General features: G+C 35.0%; 3 protein-coding genes across 3 annotated transcripts; 2 read left to right on the top strand and 1 right to left on the bottom strand.

Moving 5' to 3' along the window:
* The first annotated feature begins 661 nt into the window (after positions 1-661).
* On the top strand, positions 662-8745 carry LOC112044611 (uncharacterized). The gene is made up of 9 exons (XM_024080495.2): positions 662-842; positions 3647-3784; positions 4960-5085; positions 5495-5673; positions 6228-6357; positions 6907-6989; positions 7300-7471; positions 7770-8025; positions 8503-8745. Exons 1-9 carry the CDS (start codon positions 831-833, stop codon positions 8655-8657), a joined length of 1251 nt encoding a protein of 416 aa, XP_023936263.2. The 5' UTR covers positions 662-830; the 3' UTR covers positions 8658-8745.
* LOC112044594 (TBC1 domain family member 31) lies at positions 8734-11555 on the bottom strand. The gene has a single exon (XM_024080474.2). It carries the CDS (start codon positions 11391-11393, stop codon positions 8952-8954), a length of 2442 nt encoding a protein of 813 aa, XP_023936242.2. The 5' UTR covers positions 11394-11555; the 3' UTR covers positions 8734-8951.
* Positions 11556-13241: 1686 nt separating this feature from the next.
* LOC112044591 (fumarylacetoacetase) lies at positions 13242-19665 on the top strand. Its single transcript, XM_024080469.2, has 9 exons — positions 13242-13447; positions 14145-14252; positions 14995-15119; positions 15435-15575; positions 16084-16181; positions 16738-16893; positions 17333-17539; positions 18176-18324; positions 19308-19665. The coding sequence occupies exons 1-9, from the start codon at positions 13364-13366 to the stop codon at positions 19509-19511; spliced, it is 1272 nt and encodes a 423-aa protein (XP_023936237.2). The 5' UTR covers positions 13242-13363; the 3' UTR covers positions 19512-19665.
* Positions 19666-21511: the final 1846 nt, after the last annotated feature.

The following is a 21511-nucleotide window of genomic DNA, read 5'->3' as shown; positions in this document are numbered from 1 at the left end:
ATTCAATTTAATAGGCAGGGACTAGGTGCTTACCTAAGTATAAGAGAATTATTGAACAGTTTGACTTCAGATAATATTTTCTCGTTGTTTTAGCATGAGATTTTCGAAGATATTCGGGATTTAGCCACTAAATCTTACTTTGTTATCTAAACCAAAGTGTATCAGCTCCATACATAGTACCTACACAGAGTAGGTACCTACCTATTTATATCTACTCCAACACTCCAACCAAAGATTTTATAACAATAGAGATATGTCACTAGCGCGTCAAAATTAGGCGAACAATAACAGCTTAACTGTCCTAATTTCATTGAGTTTAATAGTAAACAACGAAAGTTATTTAAACAAATAATACCTAAATATTGTAAGCAAAGTCGAATTGTGTATTCAAGAACTGTAAAAACTGTATACTTATACATAAATATATGTTTAATGGAATTAAGTGAACACAAAATTATGAATGTATACGCTCAGTTGAGTAGGTAGCTAGCTAAATCGGATCATTTTTTGCGGTGAATTTATAAGCACGTAACACATCTATAGTTTAGAATATCGTTGACTTCAAGATTATCAATATCGAAAACTGTAATCTGCATTTACGAAGTTTAAAATGTAAAGAAACGAGGGTAGTTTCAAACAGCTGACATTTGTTCGTCGTTGACTTTTAAGAGGTGTATTCGTCAAAAGAACATGGACGCGTGTTGAACAACTCTTTAAATTATCCTAAACTTTGAAATATAATTCAGTTTTATAAGTTATCTTCATGGTTTCTCTCTCCATTTTAATGTTGGCTAGAAATGTAAACATATTCGAAGAATCCTAACAAGACTATGTCGCAAAAGGTAAGATCCTTTTCAAAACTTTTTCTTACGTCACTAGGTACTTATGTATCTAACTTTGTTTCTTTGTCTTTCAATATTTCGTTTAATATATTTACTTATATCTGTTCCAAATCGGAAAAATACCTGTAGTTCTAATAAACATTAAGAGGGTTTAAAGAACCTTTTAGTATGTAGGTACAAGCAGACGCCACGCGGTTTTGCCCTGGTAGTACCCGTTCCCGTAGAAATACGGGGATAAAATATAGTCTATAGCACCCGGGAATAATGTAGCTTCCCAATAGTGAAAGAATTTTTCAAATCGATTCAATAATTAATGCAAACAAAGAAACTATCAAATCTTTCCTCTATAAAATATTACCTAGTTACCCGCTGCAAGAAGGGTTATGTTTTTCGCGCGTATCTGTCTTGTATGTATGTAATATTCTTTATTACCTTCCATCATATCTTCCAAACCACTGAACGGATTTACGTAATTAGGATATCGTTAGATTTGTCTCAATAACCCAAGTGTTCTTAGATAGGTGAAATTAAAAAAGAAATAATAAGATAACTGTGAGACGCTATAGACTCGAGGTGAAAAAAAAAAAATCTAATATTGCAATATGGGTTATCAAATTCAAGAGCTTTTTGTGAGGATTCCAAAATGTTATATCATGGCCATGTTTAAAAAAAACTACAGTTAGAAAAACGTTATTTATTAGTTTTCTATACAAATGATGACTATAGGTGCGAGAAGGTTTTGAAGTGAAGTTCTAAAATAGACTAAATTAAATATATTGATTATAAAAATTGGCTAAGTGCGAGTCGGATTCGCCCACCGAGCGTTCCGTAGAATTTTTTGAGTATTTGCTTAACCTCGGTTAGACGTATAAATTATCGTACTTTGTAATAAGCGTAATAAATAAATCCGAAATGAACCATCTATCGTAACTAAAAAGTGTGAAATAAATAAATTATTTAAACAAATAAAAAAACCCGACTGCATAAAGTATAAAAAAACTGAAAAGAAAAAAAACAAGCTCAGTCCAGAAGTGTAGAAAACAATTAGAAAACAGTCGGGACATTAGATATTGGATACAATGATTTTTTTCTACATTACACTTCTGGACTGAACTTGTTTTTTTTTCTTTTCAGTTTTCAGGCAAACAGGCAAAACGAGGAGCATTGTATGATGTGATTTGCGACTGTTCGCTGAAAAATGACATTCTGATTTAGATGATTTTGAACTTAGGACTACTTAGACCATCTTTGTTTGTTACTTCAATAATTGGGAATACTTAAGTTATAATTTTTAGCCTATTTTTACGGTTAGTCCGTAAAAATAGGTAGGTAGGTACCTACTAGTGTGCCAGGTTATGAAGCTTTGGCGCAATCGAGTAGGATTGCAATTGGCGGGCTTAGGCCGATAATGTTAAATTTTTGCACCACTATTACTCGTAGATTAGTAATTTCTCTTTGGTCATTTCATTAGGTACTAGCGGATGCCCGCGACTTCGTTCGCGTGAAACTCGATGTAAACTTTCAAATACCTCTACCCTACCCTACCCTACCCCCACCCTACCCCTACCCTACCCCTACCCTAACCTACCCTAGCCTACCCTACCCTACCTCTACCCTACACCTACCCTACCCCTACCCGTACCCTACCCTACCTCTACCTTACGTTGAAATTTTTCCTGAATTTTCTTTGCTATAAACCTCACGGAGCCTGAGACCTTTCCAACGAATGCAAAACCGTGAAAATCGGTTCGTGCGTTCTGGAGTTATAGCGTCAGGAAGGAAAACCCGACTTATTTTTATATAGTAGATTAATGCAATGCCGAGATACGACAAACATATAGGCGTAAGGCGGTGGATTTACAAGACGGAGGTCCTGAGTTCGGTCTCCGCCTGACCCGATTGAGGTTTTTTTAATTGGTCCAGGTGTGGCTGGCGGGAGGCTTCGGCCATGGCTAGTTACCACCCTACCGGCAAAAACGTAACGCCAAGTGATTTAGCATTCCGGTACGATGTCGTGTATAAATCGGAAGGCGTGTGGATTTTCTTCCTCCTCCTAAAAAGTTGATCCTCTTCCATCTTAGATTGTATCATCAGGTGAGATTGTAGTCAAGGGCTAACTAAAAAATAACGAGGCTGAATCATCTTTCTCACCACTTTCTAAATAGCCAAATGTACCTACCTACTACCCAGAATAGATTGAGTTACCTACCTACCTACTTACCTACCCTCTTAGCACAGAGCTTCAGGGTAATTGGTAAACAGTACCCATTCAGGGTAAACCTGCCTTCCGAACTTCCGGTGGTAGAATCTTTACAAATAGTCAACTGACGTGTCAAAAGTGCTTGTAAACTGAGCCTACTTGAAATAAATGAATTTTGAATTGATTTGAATTATCTAACTCAGTGTACCGTTCAAATAATAAGTCACTACATCGTTTTTCATCGTATTTTCGTAATTGTGATCATCTAACATAGATATTTTAACGAAACGAAGACTACAAGAGACTACAAGAGACTACGTCATTTTACATCAAATAGCAGTGATTTTTTTTTTGTTTTGCGATAATCTAGGCATGATTATTCCAACGAAATTACGAAAATAACGGTTTTTCGTTGAAATAATCTTACTACTTGCTTTTTTATTACATGGCGTAAAATGTTAGATTATTGCATTAAACGAAAATATGATGAGAACTGATTTAGCGACTCATTATTTGAATGGTATACCGAGATACATAATAACCCCGTTGGTATAGTAATATTAGTAACGGACTGACGGAGATAGATATCACTTTACAAATTCAGGAAGCTTACATCGACGTGGTGGAGTTGTGTGGGATACTGCAATGCCTTGGGTTCCATGTGAAGTCGATCGACACCCATGTCGACAAGAATACGAGTACGAGCCACGATGGAGCTCGGACTGTCATCGTCGATTGTCAGGTACTTAAACCCAGTAAGGTGAGGTCAGTAACTTAAGAGTGTGCAATATGTAATTTGGTGGTTACAAATGGTTCTGGATCTCAGATTCTGGAAAAGTTAGGAGCCTGATATTTGGGTAAATGATATTTCAAAGTGTTAGCTTCGTTATGACTATACAAAATACACAATTTGTAAAACTATTCTCGATAGTTTATTTTTTTGAAAATACATGTTTTGCCCACATTTTGCTTTCAATCTCAGGAAAAGCAAACTTTTTTCTTAAATTTTTGTTTTGTATAGAAAATTAGGTATATATCTTGAACATGGTCATTTTGTTTTCCGTTATGTTGTTTAATTTACTTGCAATTAGGTAAAAATGGTTTTGGCGCTCACGTCATAAAATTTGCGTCGCGCGTCAATCGCTCCGTGCTTTTCACTCACGTGAAAGTCATAATTCGGCGTCTCGTTTGCGCTTCGAATTTTATCCATATCGTACCGACGCGCTGCGCGCTCTTAAATACCTTGACGATAAAGGGGTACATCTATACTCAACAACGAGGGGTCATATGCCCATGTTCGATTACCCCCTGCTTTATTTTACTTTGTTTCTGATTGTGTAAGTGTAGTAACCCAGTAGGCTCCTCGACGGCCTCCGTGGCGCAGTGGTATGCGCGGTAGATTTACAAGACGGAGGTCCTGGGTTCGATCCCCGGCTGGGCCGATTGAGGTATTCTTAACTAGTCCGGGTCTGGCTGGTGGGAGGCTGTTACCGTGGCTCGTTACCAACCTACCAGCAAAGACGTACCGCCCAGCGATTTAGCGTTCCGACACGATGCCGGGTAGAAACCGATACCGGGGTGTAAATTTTCATTCTAACAAGTTAGCCCGCTTCCATCATAACTTACCATCGGGTGAGGTTATAGTAAAGGGCTAACTTGTAAAGAATAAAAAAAATACTCCATAACGGGTCCTCCAGAAGCGTCGATTGATGACTGATGGATAATGCCTGAAGGCAGAAACAGAAGAGATGGGTGGACGATATATAAGGCCGCGTCCTCTGAGACTTCGGACGCTTTTACATTGTGTCAATATAAAAGCGAGTCCGAAGTCTCAGAGGAGCCGTATAAAGTCGCCAACCCATCTCTTCTGTTTCTGCCTTTTTTACATTTTTTTTACTTTTTTTTTTAATACTGCAGACGTCAGGCTTGCACGTGGTCCTGGAAAACGGTAACTTGTCGTGTTCTTGCCCGGCTATCGCCAGCCAGCAGAACAGCGGGATCTGGCAGGTGTCAGGCGTCGCGGGCGGTAAGCAGCTCGACAAGGTAAGTTGACATGGACGACAATCCTATAGGTATTAGGTACCTATACTTAGGTACGTGGATATTAAAGTCTTTAATAGTAAGTTCGTAATCGTAGGTTGTTAAATAAAAAAAAATCAAAATAACCGGCTAAGTGCATGTCAGGCCACGCGCAGTGTAAGGTTCCGTAGATTAAAGCATATTAAACCCTTATAATGCACCGAATATACAGATAGCAATATCCCACACAAGTAAAAAGTAATCCTCTGTTTTCATGTACAGGGACTCCTGGACAAAAATCTTTTTTAATTTTCTTTGTACCAGTCTAAACGTAATTATATACTCGTCCATGCCCATGCCAAAATTTAGCTTTCTAGTTTTAACAAACTCAGTTATCTTAACGGAATTTAATTTAAAAATATGGTTTGTTCAGGAATTCGGCAGCTCCATCCTAGGCTCGCTGCCCAAGGATCACCGCGAGCGCCTCACGCGCCAGCTGCAGGACATCGCGCGCTGTATCAAACAGCATAACGAAACAGAGGCCGACCGACAGAGGGACGGCATCGCCAACAGATCCGCCAGCATGATTGATATGAAGACCCCACCAAAGAGGTATCATCAAAACGCATTTACCAATTCCATTCAACAAAGTCAAGAGCAGGAGCCGCAGCAGAAAAATCTGAAACCGGCAATATATATGCCTATGAGAGTTACATATTTGTTCGTTTTGCCGTGGAAACCCTTAGGTTACGGAGTCGCCGTGCCAAAAAATTATCTGAATCATTTTACCGCGGCTAATTGCCTCGACTGGTGACAGAAGAGCTGGCTCATTTTTTACGCAAAGGATCAACCTGGCTGTCCAGCGCGGAAATGCAGCCAGCATTCTTGCCATCATTCCACGTGGGCATGATTTGTACAGGGCTAGGCCTCCTTCAATGTAGGAGAGGAATAGCGTGGTATATACCGAATCTATACTTTAAGGTCTGCATTCCCATGGGAATGAGAACTACATGGGTAAAACTGTGGGAATTTGCTACTATAAATAAGGAATTAAATAATAAAAAATAATAATATTAATAAGGAAGGCTTGGCTATCACAATATAAAGTGGGTTATGTTATTGTTGGTGCGGTGAGCCGGTGACCTCAACCGGTTGTATTGTCACAGGCTGGAGCTGAAACCCGACACGCCGACGCGCTATCGCTCGTTGGACACGCTCACGGGCAGCAAGCAGGCAGACACGCTGCCCGAGCCCGGCCCGCTCGCCAAGATTCTCGACAACAAACACGATAGCCAGGTATAGAGTTACCTACATTACACACTGCCTTTGTATGACTAGCACTAGCTAGATTTCATTATTGCGTTACAACTGGAGAGCCGAAGAGATTTTCGGATTTACTCGAGCACGTCCTTTCATGCTACTATTAATTACGAGCCCTCGATATTTGGCGTTTTCAGAAATACTGAACCAGTAGATAGGGGTAAGGTGGGTTAGTTAAAATGTGCATTTCGAAAATTTGATGATTTAAGCGTAATCTAAGGGAATGGTTACAAAGTTGCAATATAAAACCTCAGTACTGCTTGGCTTTTGTATCGCTATATTGAGTTTAGCTTTCCTCAAAGAAATTCTGAAATAATCAGCCAAAACCGATGAGATGGTTGATTGACGCCAACCGCTGAAGTTGTAAGTCGTAAGTCCCGATCATTAACATTAATGGTCAGTGATCGTGACAAAACCAAACATTATCACCCATAAGCCTGCTTTAGAGCCTGGCACAAATCTTAGTAGCTATCTCTATTAGATGGTTCACTAACTCGGGTATGATTTTCATTACACATATTGCAGACGCAGTCAATGTGTCAACGGCAGAGTACTTACACTTTGTCCTCTACTCCGGATAGTTCGAGACGACGCAACAAAACATCAAGGTATAATTCTTGCACACTTTTAAAACAAACAAACAAACGATCTTGGGAGATTTTCTTCTGCTAACACTGCAACTTCGTCCTCATAGTAATCCTAAACGACATCTTTATTGAACTACATTATCCGTTTCTAGTACCTATAAACTTACTCTTGAATAACTTTATCTGTTGACGAAAACCCCAATAAAATCCATTTCATAGTTTAGATCCAAGGGTGCAGAGGGACGGCAGGAAGCGGTTTGAGAGTTCCATAGTCTACTTTCAGTTTTTCTAATGAAATAGGTAGATACTTACAAATAATGATCGTTTTCAGTCCTATTCGGAGACTTTCAAGCACCGTGCTCGACAGTTTGCTCGCAGCAGAGAAGACGGCAGAGGAACTTCGTAGCAACCTATCCAACGTTATCAAGGAGTTGACAGAAGATGGTAGATACGATTCGTCGTCTTCGCTTGCATTAGACGTTTCCAAAATTTCAATTTTAAAGGTTACTTTTAAGCATTTTTTAAAATTTAAAAATATATTTTTGCCAACTGTAGGTAGATTTCATAAGCGATTGAAATAACAAAAATATTTTACTCAAATTAGTCTAATATGAAGGAAGTTACGGGAATATAACTATTGTGTTTGAATAAATTCCGTTAGCAATTGGTTGCATACAAATCTTGAATTGTTTTTTTTATAAGTAGGTACCTAAGTACCTTATTAAAATTAACTTAAGGAAGGACGGAAGTAAATGTATGTACGTATATTTGGAAAAAAATACATTACCTGCATGTTTTCAGGCGCCCGATAGTTCTAGGATTCAATTTGCATCAAGTCCCAATTTGACTGGTCCCGGATTTCACGACGAATTGACCAGAAGATTACAGGGTATCGAGAGTGCATCGACGTCTAACCTGGCGACCAAACTCTCCGCGAAAGACCCAAAAACGTCAAAACTTAGAAGAATTTCGCCAAAAATCTTTAAAAGCAATTCGATGTCCTCCAAAATAGACAAGGATAAACAAAATAATAATAACAAAAGCAGCAAATTCAACAGTAAGTAAAGGATACATTCCCTGTTTGCATGATAAAGAAGAGGTGATCACCGCAAAAAATGATCCGAATTTAGCATGCACAATTTTGTGTTTAGGTACTTACATTATATTTATTTACTAGCGGACGCCCGCGACTTCGTCCGCGTGGAAATCAATGTAAACTTTCAAGCCCTATTTCACCACTTTAGGGGTTGAAATTTTTGAATTTAATTATATTTCGTATTTTTTTTTATGTTTATGAACAAAACTTATAAACTTTATCCCCTATTTGATATATGACGCCGCGCGGTTTCGCCCGTGTGGTTTCCCTTCCCGTAGGAATACGGGGGTAATATATAGGCTATTAAACATTGAAAGTAATTTTTCAAATCGGACCACCAGTTTGTGACAAACTCTTCAGCTTTATAATATTAGTATAGATTATTTGTTCTGTGCTTGTTTGTATACAATAACTAAAAGGTTTATTATTTACTTACAGGTTTGTTTAAACCAAAGATAGTTACACCAGTGAGGGCGGGAAGTGTGAATTTGAATAGTGAGGCCAGTCCGAATCTTAGTGGCTCTAAGAAGAAGTTCAGCCACATTAAATCTACTATACCCAGACCTACAGCCACTGCATCTAAGAAAGAATAATAATTTACCATATAACACAATTTTTTTTTTAAATATCATGTAAAAAGCCAATTTGATTAAAAATAAAGTTAATTAGTTTGCTTTCTTTTTTCAGACTTTTATTTAACTCTCTGTTGGTTTTCTGTTTTGTAACAGAATTCTAAACATTATCATTATTGACCTCATTATCATTATTGACTTAAAAAAGTGTACTACAAAGAATATGAAAAATAAAATAACGTAACTTTAAATAGTAATTAATTTTCATGACCCAATTTATTAAAATCCCAATAATTTACATACAATACTAATTACTCATTGAACAGATTCATCAGAATTGCTGCAACTCTCAATAAATTCTTCGACTTCTTTATCAAGAGTATTACACTTTTCTGTAGCATGCTTTTGTGAGTGTAACCTACTACTGATTTTGCAGTTTTTTTTACATAATTTACTATTTTTACCTTTATTTGTAAGAAAGTGTGTAGTAACAGGGTACATAATGCTTTCAATTAATTCATCTTTTATTTCATTTTTGAGATGGCCTCCAAAATTTTCCTGCTTATTGCTTAATTTCTTCTTAAACCCTTCAACACTAGCAATAAAATTATTATATTCTTCCTGCTCATTGTCAGTGCTGTCTTCTGCCTCACTGTCTGACTTATTTTTTACATGACATCTCTTGTTAATTTCTTGTTGCTGAGTTTTAGTAGTAACTTCTTTTAATGTACACTTTTCTTGCGCTTTTTTCCTCTGAGTCTTGGCTAACTTGAGGCAGATAGTGGCTTTTGGGTAACCAGTGAATTGCTGATAGGAGGAACCCTTTTCTAAAGACGTAAAACTGGTGAAAAATGTTCTAGGATGTATTTCCTCTGGTGTTTCATTAAGTAAAACATATGTCTTTTTTAAAAATGCTTTTTTATCTATGGGATTTTGCATGTGAAAAAAGTTTTCTAGCTGCTCATGACTGTCCAGTCTTTGCAAAGCATTCCTGTGGACAATATTGTAGGAAACAACAGCCATCAATATAAAAGCTGGTTCATTGCTGAGAATATGGTCCCAGAGTATTAGCCATTCTGAGCAAGTTAAAACTTCACTGAAAGCTGTTTCTAATATTTTTAATGCATATGTCTGACTTGTCACTCCGTGGCCACAGAAGTGATCCAACAAATGTTGGTCATGTTCTGCTAAAATGTTTTCAATCATTGCTAATATACTGATTGGGGGAAATGGTGCATACTCAAACCAAAGTTGACAGTTGTTGATTAGAACTGTTGCTACACATTCAAACAATAGCAGAGGATCCTTCTGCAGCACTTTCACAAATGGGAAAACAAAACTGGGCAGAAACTTCATAACTGCAAACAGTGGACACCAGTGAGCAAGACAGGACAGCAATCTTTTTAAATTCTTCAGTGTAACAGAACTGTGTATAGTGAATTGTTTTTCAATATCTTTATAAGCTGGGTGGATACCTCGGTCTATCAAAGCTGTGTATGCCTTTTTGTTTTTTGGTGTCACAAGAAGAGATCTCCAAATGATTGAGCGAAATTTATCAGGATATTCTCCATATTGCATTAATATTCTTCTCAATCTAGCACTGTCCATGCATAATCTCATCTTCTCTTCCACTTCAACTTTGGTAGCTGACTGCTTATTTGTAACACATTTATGGGTAACCGAAGAACAAGGAAGATCTTTTTTTATGGGCTCCTCAATAGAGCTATGGGCTAAATCCATTACATGAGATGTCTTGTATATGTTTACTTCACCTAACTGTAAAATACAAAAAAAGTATTTCCCTGTGGGGCTCACAGAAAACCTTCTTATACCTGATGACTCAGGGTTTATGCTGTGAATAATTTTGAGTGTATCTAAATCTAGAAAATGTAGTACACAGTCCCCGCTTAATATGGCAAGAATTTTGTTGGCACCGCCATCAAACATTTGAGGTATGAAAGCAATTTGTTGAACTCCTGATATTTTGTATTTGAGTAAATCAAGGGATTTTATAGCCTTCCATGTGTCCATACTGAACAGTATCAATATAGGAGCGAGCCCTGCAATGGCCATCGCTCTGCCGTTCATTGTGAATGCTATATTCTTCAAATGTTTTAATTCCCTTGGTATAATTTGTTTTACAGACTTCATTGTCTCGTGTCGCCATACTTGCACAGTATCATTTTGAAAACAAGCGACTAAATAATCGCCACCCGGTGTGAATAGAATTTGCTGTATCTGTGCTCCGGTATAAGTGTTCAGAGTGAAATATTTCGTATAATTTCTGAGTTCCCATAGAATTGCTTCCACTGGACTAGCTGTTAGTAGATTGTTTATTTTGTTATTTGAAAATGCAACATGTTTAACAGGCGCTGAATGACCGGTTAGAGCAAATTGTACATCTCCAGACTCGATGTCTACGAAATTAATAGAGAAATTTTTTGCATTAGCAACAGCAAGAGCGTCTAACTTATAAGGATCGAACAGCATCGCAGAGCATGGGTCCTGGTTTTTGAGTTTCCAAAACTTCAGGTCGGCAAAGTCAAAAACAAAAATGTTACCAACATTGTCAGCACAGGCCAATTTCTCATGGGTGTCCTCGAAAGCGCCGACAGAAAAACGAATTCTTCGGCTCTCCCCGTTCGATCCACGAATAGTGTGATGGAGTTGCAGTATGACACCATCTTTTGGCTTTGATTTCAACTTTATATCGAATTTTTCTACATTAACATCGTCACCGTTATTGCCCGATTCCATTAGCCTATTATTTTAGACGCAGAAAGCATTATAACAATAAACAAATATCATTATTTTTCTTTAAAACAACGTTTTTAATTTTTATTTCAAATTTGGCGGATAGAAAATCAGAACAAAACATACAAATATCACATGTCACAACAAAACAAAGTCGTGAAACTCAAAGTCAATTAATTAACCACAGAAAAAAGTTAAGTGTCAAAAGTATATGCCATAGACATTTTATAAAGCTAATGGTACAATACATAAGGTAATATTTCCGGTTTTCAGGGATAAAATATAAAATAAATATGATTGAGATAAAAAGCTTTATTTAAAATCGATGACTTAACTCCTGTGAAAGTTCATGTTCAGTGCCTAAAAATATATTAAAAAAATTATAATGTTTACGTTATAATTTTTATTGATACAATTACTCAGATCAAATACTCCTTGGTCACGAAAATAGTCCAGGATCCGGGGAGCATTTTTACAATTGACTAGATTGGATTCCAGGAGTATATTATAATGGGATTAGAGGATTTGACTACTTCAAAGATTATTGCTTACTTATTATGGATTACTTACTTAAAGACGTAGTTGAAAAGTTAAATTGAAAATACTCCTTTAAATGGGTTTTTTGCAATATACTTAATTTACTACCAGAATTTGTTACATGTTTCAAATGTAAGTAGGTAATGAAATCTCCAGCGATACTTATGTCGACTACAATATCTCTATTGTTTTACTCAAATGGTACAAATGACACCCTATACCCTCGTTAAACAACAACTGGGCCATCGCATAGTTTTCACAATAAAGAATAAAACTCTATTTTTATTCCGTAGGTACTACCTACTTCAATATAATAGTGTCTGTCTGTGATTTTAAAATAACTGTGTTTATTCAAATACATATCATATATTATAGTTTTACAGGATCAAATCCTTACCTACTGCTATTTACACTACACTAAAACAAAATCAAGCTTTTTTAAATGTTTGTCTGTCTGTCTTTCAGTTTGTCCCAGCTAATTTCTGGAAGGGCTGAACCGATTTTAATGGGACTTTTACTGGAAGATAGAGTAGGTTCAAAGTTAAAGACTCGTCTCATAAGATGTAGTCTATTTATTTTTATTTTTTCACTCTCCGAAATATTCAATTGATCGAATTTAAAACCCATAATAATGCAGTAACGTTTAATTAAGAATAGGTACATTAGTACCTTAAAAATACCTGCTCGTAAAATAAATACGACTGTTTTGCAGAAAGTAGTTGTTTAATGTTTATCTACCTTCTTTTTAATTAAGTAGGTAGGGACATGACCTTTTATCATCAAAGTCATTCAAAGGTTAAGCAGGTTTTGTACTCACACTATAACGCGGTTCTAACTTTTACGAATGCCTTATTTATCAATTTATAACTATCGTAATTTTTAGTTATTATTATTACGAGTACGTAAATAAACGTTGGTATCATTGAAAATTTTCTACTGTATGACGCTAAAACTGCTGAACAGATTTTGATATAAATGTTTAGGCATGTACAAATTAAGTTTCCTGGATTAATTAAACAATAAGAATATCTACAATATACCTTTACATATCAACTTAAGTATATATTTTACTAAATGAGTAAAAACACCAAGACATAACAAGTTTTACCGCCTTATTTCCTACCTATCGAAACTCTCACATATTATGCAGTATTATCTCTCCCAGATAACATTAGGTGTAATGTACACACTAGACAGATAGGCACGAAAGTACGTATAACTAAACAGTGGGAGTACAGTTGAAACTCAAATGCTAATAAAATATACGACTTTAAGTACGACCTTGATGGCACACAACAAAGAATCCAGTCTGTGTTCGCCGGCCGGCGACCAAACTTGTTTTTCCGCCTTATTTCCATACTGAAGTAAAATACCACCTCAGAATTAGGAGAGCACTATTGCTGTGAAGCTCCTACATACCAAACGTGTGCAGAAAAATGAAATCTTTCATAGAATATTCCGCAAACACAGATTTTCCAATTGAAAATTTGCCTTACGGTGTTTTCACATCGCCTAAAAACGTGAGTGCATATTGCAAAATATATTATGCTCATTATCTGTTAAGTAATATTTAAATCATCATTAGGTAAGTTTTATTATATTATCATACATAATTCATGCAAATTGTAAATTAATCACAGAACCTTCGTTGAGATTAAACATAATAATAAGTTACACTAAAGTACCTTCGTACGAGTAAAATCTTCATCAGAATGTGTTTAATTAATTTTATTACGTCTCTCAATAAATTTAGAAAAATAGAATTGAATTTTCGTGTTTTATTTTTTAATCGATATATTTACACATCAACTCTAAAATTTTTAACAAAATAATCACACTAATATTTTAAAGGCGAAAGTTTGTGTGTGTATGTTTGTTAACGCTGCGGCTACTAAAGCGATTTAGCTGAAATTTGGAATGGCAATAGATTATACTCTGGAATAACGCATAGGCTACTTAACATCCCGGAAAAGGCCATGATTCCCGCGGGATTTGTGAAAAACTAAATTTGACGCGGACGAAGTCGCAGGCGTTCGCTAGTAATAAATAAATTTCTAAATATTTTTCTTTAGCGAACTCATTTATTGTTAATACCTAATAGGGCCATTAAGTTTTTTATTTTTTTATGAGACTTATAATTAAAAGTCGACCGACGCGAAGCCTAGCCATTAGAGGTAGGTTTATCAATGCCTAGATTTATATATATTTTTTTTCCAGGCTCAAAAGCACATTGGAGTCGCAATCGGAGATTGGATTTTAGATCTGAACGTTATCTCGCATCTGTTTACCGGACCGCTATTGAAAGACAAACAACATGTTTTTAAGGTAATAAAATTATACGCACTCTACGTGTTATGTTAATTAATTGAGTTATTAATTTATTATTGTTGTGAAACATTTGTAATGGAGAATGGCTTACCGTAAATTATATTGAATCTACGTATCAGAACAAGCTTACAATAATTACCTACTCAAAAACAAGAATCAAGGCAATTTACCTACATCAAGTTCCTTTTTGTAAACTGTTCATTTAGTTAAAGGAACGAATTCTTAAGCTTAAGCTCAACGCCATTATTATATTTTAAAGAGAAAAGACAAAATAGGTTACGATCCGTATTAGAAACCTTCACCCATCTGTTTAATGGATGAAGTGTTTTATACAAAATTTAGTAGGTACGTTAAAAATATATTACAAGTAGGTTGCTTCAAAACCCCTGGCCAAACCATCATTAATGTTAGTTAATAATGCTTACTAATACTTTTGCTAGGAAATTTTTAGTCAACCGAATATATTTTTAAAGTTCTTTTCATAAAAAACACTTTTCATCCATTAAACAGATGGGTGAAGGACGTTTCTAATACGGGCCTTCTACTATTATATTTTCAACTGCTAGACGGTGGAAGCTAACTTTTCCATAAAAAATACAACAATTACAGATTTGATTTCAAAAATTGACCTTCTTTTTAGATTTTTTTAAGCAAGAGTAATAGAGAACGAGGTCGTAAGTCAGTCCGAAAAGAAAAGCTTAAGTAAAAAAATATTAAAAAAGTTATTTTGTTATTTCAGGATGATAAGTTAAATGCGTTTATGGGCTTAACCAAAGCGCATTGGATTGAAGCAAGGAATACGTTGCAGAAACTTCTCGATGCCAGCAACAATAAATTGAAAAATGACAATGATCTTCGACAAAAGTACGTTTTAGTTTTCTGTTTGCCTTTGATTAATACTTATACGATACTAGCCGTCGCCCCGCAGTTTCACACATATGATTTCTGTTTCCGTGGAAATACGGGGATAAAATATAACCTACACAAATAACATGGCTTTTTATTGGTAAAAAAAAATTCAAACTTGATCAATAGAATCAGACACAAACTTTACATTTTTAGAATATTAGTAGGTCTACAAAGAAGTATATATTTTTATAATCGATTTTTTAAAACTCCTCTCATAGCATTTGAAATTTAATTATTTATATATTAAATTCAAAGTTATAATGATTTCAGAGCTTTCGTCAAGCAAACTGAGGCTACAATGCACGTTCCAGCCCATATTGGCGATTACACCGACTTCTACTCGTCGATCCACCACGCCACTAACGTGGGAATTATGTTCCGAAGTAAAGAGGATGCTCTTATGCCTAATTGGTAAATTGTCCTGTTTTTAAGTTTCTAGGAAATCAGTAGGTTATTTTTTTTATTTTATTATATTATTTAGCTTAAAGTCTACAGATGAGATGCAAATAAGCAACCCATATCTACTTTCTATCCCGCATAGATTTTATCGAGGTTCTTTCGGTTTATGTTTAGTTTCTGGCGCGTATATAGGTATATACTATACAGTATGTACGCTAGTAGAATAAATCTTAGATCTCTAAAATCGGGAAAGGAAGTAGAGTCTCTCTAAGATCTCTTTCTGATATAGTTGGCCCTCTGTTTGGGGAGTTGACATAAGTTGGAAGTGAATGGGAGGATAGACCGAGGTCAGTCTGGCCGCTCTGTAGATATGACTTAGAGTAGAAAAAAGTTTTAGATTCACGAAAGGGAAAGATTTAATCATCAAGCTATAAGCTTACCTCGTCTTTGTACCAGCACTAGATTGACAAATTCTTTTGTCAATAAGTATTTTGAATAAGTTATTTGGTATAATTTACAGGAAATATTTGCCAGTTGGCTATCATGGCCGATCCAGCTCCATTATTATATCCGGCACTCCGATCACACGTCCTCTTGGGCAGACACTTCCAGTTGAAGGTACCTAACCAAGTTTAATAATATAATATTTTATTATTAACAGTATACAATAGGGTCGATTCATTCAAAATTTAATATAAACAATATTAATTTCGTATAAGTAGTACACACTCGTTGAATATGGGTCCAAAATATATCGATATTAATTAATAGTATTTCATAGAAAACTTCATTTTAAAATTATGTAGATATTTTATAAAATTAAAGCAACAATAAAAACTGCACGTTTTAAATGACTTTTATCGATTAAAGGTATTCTATACCTAGAGTGCGTATTAACAGATTTTTAATTTAAATTATTCTTTGTTTTGATGATTGCCTAGGACATTAAGTTACTTACCGGCTAATCCGGCACTGGTCTTACTTTATTTTTGTACCTATGTATTTGATTGTAATGTAATAAATAAAAAATAACAAATGTTAATCTGAAATCTTAATTAATTATTATCCCACAATCATTCAACATCATCATGTGTTTAACAAAAACGTTATTTCAAATTAGACATGTTTTTAATAACTACCTGTTAATTTTAACTTCCTTAAAATGTTCTTACAGGCGCCGACCCACACTTTGGTCCCTGTCGGTTGATGGATTTCGAGCTGGAAATGGCTTTCTTTGTTGGAGGACCTCCGACTGCTCTCGGTGAACGAGTTACTGCCAAACAGGCAGAAGATCGTATCTTCGGATTTGTTCTCATGAATGACTGGAGTGGTATGTATTTGCAGAGCTATCTTGTACTTCATCGGTCAATTAACCCCAAAATGCTTCTTTTCAAAATAAAAATCTTATTTATTTATTATTATTATCTGTCCCTTTCAGTCTAAGATCCGATTAAGAAACGACTTTCATTTATTTGTATACTAGATGAAAAATATTTTGCAAGTAGTTGGGCAAGGAGTTTTTTTGCTACATACTCGCAACTTAAATAAAATAATAAATAAATAATTTTTAACATCATTTAGTTTTGATTTAAAACCATTTTCATCCATTAAATAGATGGGTGAAGGTCGTTTTTAATTCATATCTTACTATATTTAATTTTATCTTGAGGATTAACAAGTGTTTACTCTAAGTATAAATGATTGTAATGTATTAAAATAACTTGTCATCCATCGAAATGCTATTTTCAAAGTTAAATATTTGGTTCTAGCGCGCGATATCCAGAAATGGGAGTACGTTCCTCTCGGCCCATTCACCGCTAAGAACTTGGGGACAACCATATCACCGTGGATTGTAACTGTGGAGGCACTACGTCCGTATATTATAGACAACTACCCACAAGATCCGGCCCCCTTCCCATACCTGCGACATGATGATAAATTCAACTTCGACATCAAATTGGAGGTTGATTTGAAGTGTACGTATTTTGCCACTAGGGTAGTTTACTCGTAACAAATTTAATTTAAAAATTTGGAATAAGGGTCCGAAATATAGCAACTTCAATTAATAATAAAAATTACAAAACTCGATTTAAAAATTGCGTAGTTTATCTATTTTTCCAAAAATTAAAAACACTGTCGGCTAACTCATGACGTCATAGTCTTAGTAATATATATACACGTCAAAATAAAGGATAGTTTTTGCTTTAAACCGATGCTAACTGCTTTGACTAACAATTTTCCTGGAATTTCATTAAATACAGAGATATTAATTACTACACTTTCGATGTAAATATTACAAATCATGGATTTTAATAAAAAAAACTCAAAAACGAGACTTAACAAAACTTGCTTGACGTAATGGCACAGTTAACCTATAGTCCTATCATCCAAACCATCATAGCGGACAGCGTTTTTTTAATCAAAAGTTTAATTTATTTGTGTTTTGACAACTCATCGATTAAAAAATTGCTACCCACGTCTTATATTCACGGCTAATGATTTCGTTATTTGCGATTTTGACTGCCAAAAATGACATAAAATCTGCTAATTTTAAATTTGCTCCCCGGATCCTGGACTATTATTGTTTATTTTAAATTCATAATAATTTTCAGCGGAGAAGTCACCAGTAATAACAACAATCAGCCGCTCGAACTATCGCTTCTTGTACTGGACTGCCAAACAGCAGTTGGCCCAGCAGACTATAACTGGCTGCAACTTGCGTCCCGGAGACTTACTCGGCTCTGGTACTATCAGCGGTGATGTAAGTTTCTTTATTAATAAAATAGGTATTTCTACACAAACATACAAAGAAGGGATATATACCTACTCTGAATAGAGTCAAATCGAGTCATCCAGAAGTGAAAAAGGAGAGTACCTAAGGGGTTCGAAGATTAGTGGCCTTAGGCCTAAGGTCAGCAGTAATTTACGAAAATAGTTTGAGACCTACGAGTATTTTTTTTTAATCTTTACCAGTTAGTCCTTGACTACAATCTCACCTGATGGTATGTAAATCGAGAAGGGTCGAGATTATTCCGAGCCTCAATAGCTCAACGGTAAGGAGCCGGACTCATCACCGAGAGCTGGTGATTTGGTCCCCGCCCGCTGGCCTATTGTCGTACCCACTTAACACAATCTTTTCTGATTAGTTGGAGGGGAACGGGACTATTGGTCTTTATAGCAAATATTCTTTAAAAAAATATCATTTTCTAAAGGGAAAAATAACATAATATAAAAAATATAAAATAAAAATTTAATTTTATTTTATAAAATTAGTCTACTCCGTGTTTCAAGAATACATACGTTTAAAGTTTTTGCAGTGCATGTGCAGTTTATTTATATTTTTAACCGATTTCAAAAAAGGAGCTCTCAATTCGATGCGTATGTCTTTTATGTTTATAATCTCATAACTTCGTCATTTATTTTAACCAATTTCAATTTTTTTTTGTTTGAAAGAAAATACTTCCAGATTGGTCCTTTTCACAAAAATTGGTACAGTAATTTAAAGTTAAAATCAAAATATCTAAAATAAATGAACGTACTGTGACGTTTACGGTCACTATGCTAGGGCACACTAAATATTCATTATCTACTCTGTATTACAAATAGGCTCTTAAGTAGAAAATCTATGCTCTTAGTTTATTTCGATTTTTTGGCACCGCCTTCAAACGTACGTACGTTATTATTCGTTTTTTTTAGGTTTTTCGATAAATTTTTTTGTAAAAAAGTTTTTTTTTTGCTTTTCAGAGTTCAGATTCCTATGGAAGCATGCTTGAACTTAGCTGGAAAGGCACGAAACCACTCCGTTTGCAAAATGGTGAAGAAAGAAAATTTTTACAAGATGGTGACACTATTATATTACGAGGTTATTGCGTCAATGAACTAGGCGTGCGCCTCGGATTCGGTAAATGCGAAGGCAAATTGCTCCCAGCACTACCATACAAGGAATAATTATTAATTTATTATTTTATCGGCTTTTGGAAGTCTACACCATTATAACATTTTTTATTATTTTATCACGTTGTAAGTTTGTTTCACTGCCATGCTGTGTGTTTTTAAAAGCAAAAATTTTACGGTTTGTTAACAATAAACGAGTGGTTCTGTTTCTTTTTTGTTTTATTTGTCCTTTTATTTGAAAGAAAGCCAGGTATTTTTTTCTTTGTACTTATTCGGTATTCCTTATTTTAGGTACTACCTACCTGTTTAGTATACATATTTAGCCGGATTTGAGAGTAATGAAAGAACCGGTTTGTAGTCAGAAAATGGAGTTACAGTGGAATATATTTCAGTTATCGTTCGCAAGGAATCTCTCTCGTGACTCCAAAATATGGTAATTCTTTTTAACAAGAAAAAAGGGTTTTCTAAAAAAAAATATTGTATAAAGCCCCCACCTAAGTTTTCTATCTAACATAAGAGAAGTAGGCCAAAGAAGAGATGGTTGGATTGTGTGAAAAACGACATGTGTGTAAAAGGAGTGGATGATGAGTTGACGAGTTATAGAGACAAACGGAAAAGATTGACATATTTTTCCGACCCCACTTAAGTGGGATAAGGGTAAGGAGATGATGATGATGATGATTTTTCTCTAATATTACTGTTAATATTAAAATTATTATGCTTTGAATTACTTATATTATTTTAGGTTAGGTTACGGTATTAATACAATTTTAATTAGAGTCAGTACCGAGTTTAAATTTATGATTCTAATGAATTTTACTTCGTAATTTGGCGCTGAATGAAGATCTCGTTTGGATTTGGAAAAGTAAGTTTTTTTTTTACTAGCTTTACGGCTCAGAGTTCTAGCCCTTCTAGCGACAGACTACTAATAATTGTCTCTACTCTCTAGTCTATGTTTTTTTTAAAGCAGTGCGCACATTACTCAAAATGTTATTCATAGACAAAAAACTAGTCTATGGAAAAGGTCGACATAGACAATAAGGAGAACATGCGGAAGCGGAAACCATAGGGCGGAAACATTAATTTGATATCATTTAAAATTTAGAAAAACCCGGCAAAAGGAAACCTACTTTGTGTTCGTAAAATATTGAATATTGATCTCATTTTAAACTATATAATTGGGTGACCACAATGACCCTCAGGCATGTAGGATTGTGTACCTGATGATAATTTGCAGAAGCTAGAAATCAATATTGTATCATAAAATTTTAGATATAACAAAATGTATCTAATTTAATTTTTACTATAGGAGACCTAATATTGTTGTTGACGATTGTCAAAAATATAAGATCCCAAAATAACAATAAAGGTTACACCGTTAATACCGATCAGAGAAGACATCCACTTTCTTTAATATCTTGAACTTCTGACATTTAACTTTATATTAAACGTAGAAAGTATGACGTAAAAGTAAAATCGACTAGGCATTTAATGCAGGTATGCTCATATGTAGATTTTCGGCTTTTAGTTACCAACAGGTAGATTATTGTTATTGAATTAGGATAATAAGAATAATAAAAACACTTTCTTACATTTGTAAATTAGTTCTAAAATAGCAGTAGCTGTTTAATAATCAGTGTTTAATTAAAAAAGAGTTTGCATTTTTTATATTGTTTCAGCCAAGGCTATTTACGTAATTTAAAACCTACAAATAATATTATACGTAGGTACATACTAGTTCTTATTATAAATCACGTATCGATAAAAAAAACTACTGCCTTCTGGTGCGTTTACCCAACCGGTTACAAAAGGGCCATAATAATAAAGGGCTCACTGCGAAGGGCCTTTATTTTGTAGTTATATAGATGTTTGCAGACGTTATATCGGACCCAAAAATGTTGTTTTTAGAAAAAATGTTAATTTAGGTTCAACAAAAACATCCTTAATCTGAAATTAAAAAAATATAAAAGCTCGTTTTAAGCCCAGTAGGTAATATTTTATTAATAATAGCTTTCATTGTTTCCAAAACCAATTTTGTGAACATAATTACCCTT

Source organism: Bicyclus anynana, chromosome 19 (assembly GCF_947172395.1).
Source record: "Bicyclus anynana chromosome 19, ilBicAnyn1.1, whole genome shotgun sequence".
NCBI classification, from domain to species: domain Eukaryota; kingdom Metazoa; phylum Arthropoda; class Insecta; order Lepidoptera; family Nymphalidae; genus Bicyclus; species Bicyclus anynana.
The sequence above is the reverse complement of the archived record's forward strand: the minus strand, read 5'-3'. Positions and strand labels throughout refer to the sequence as shown.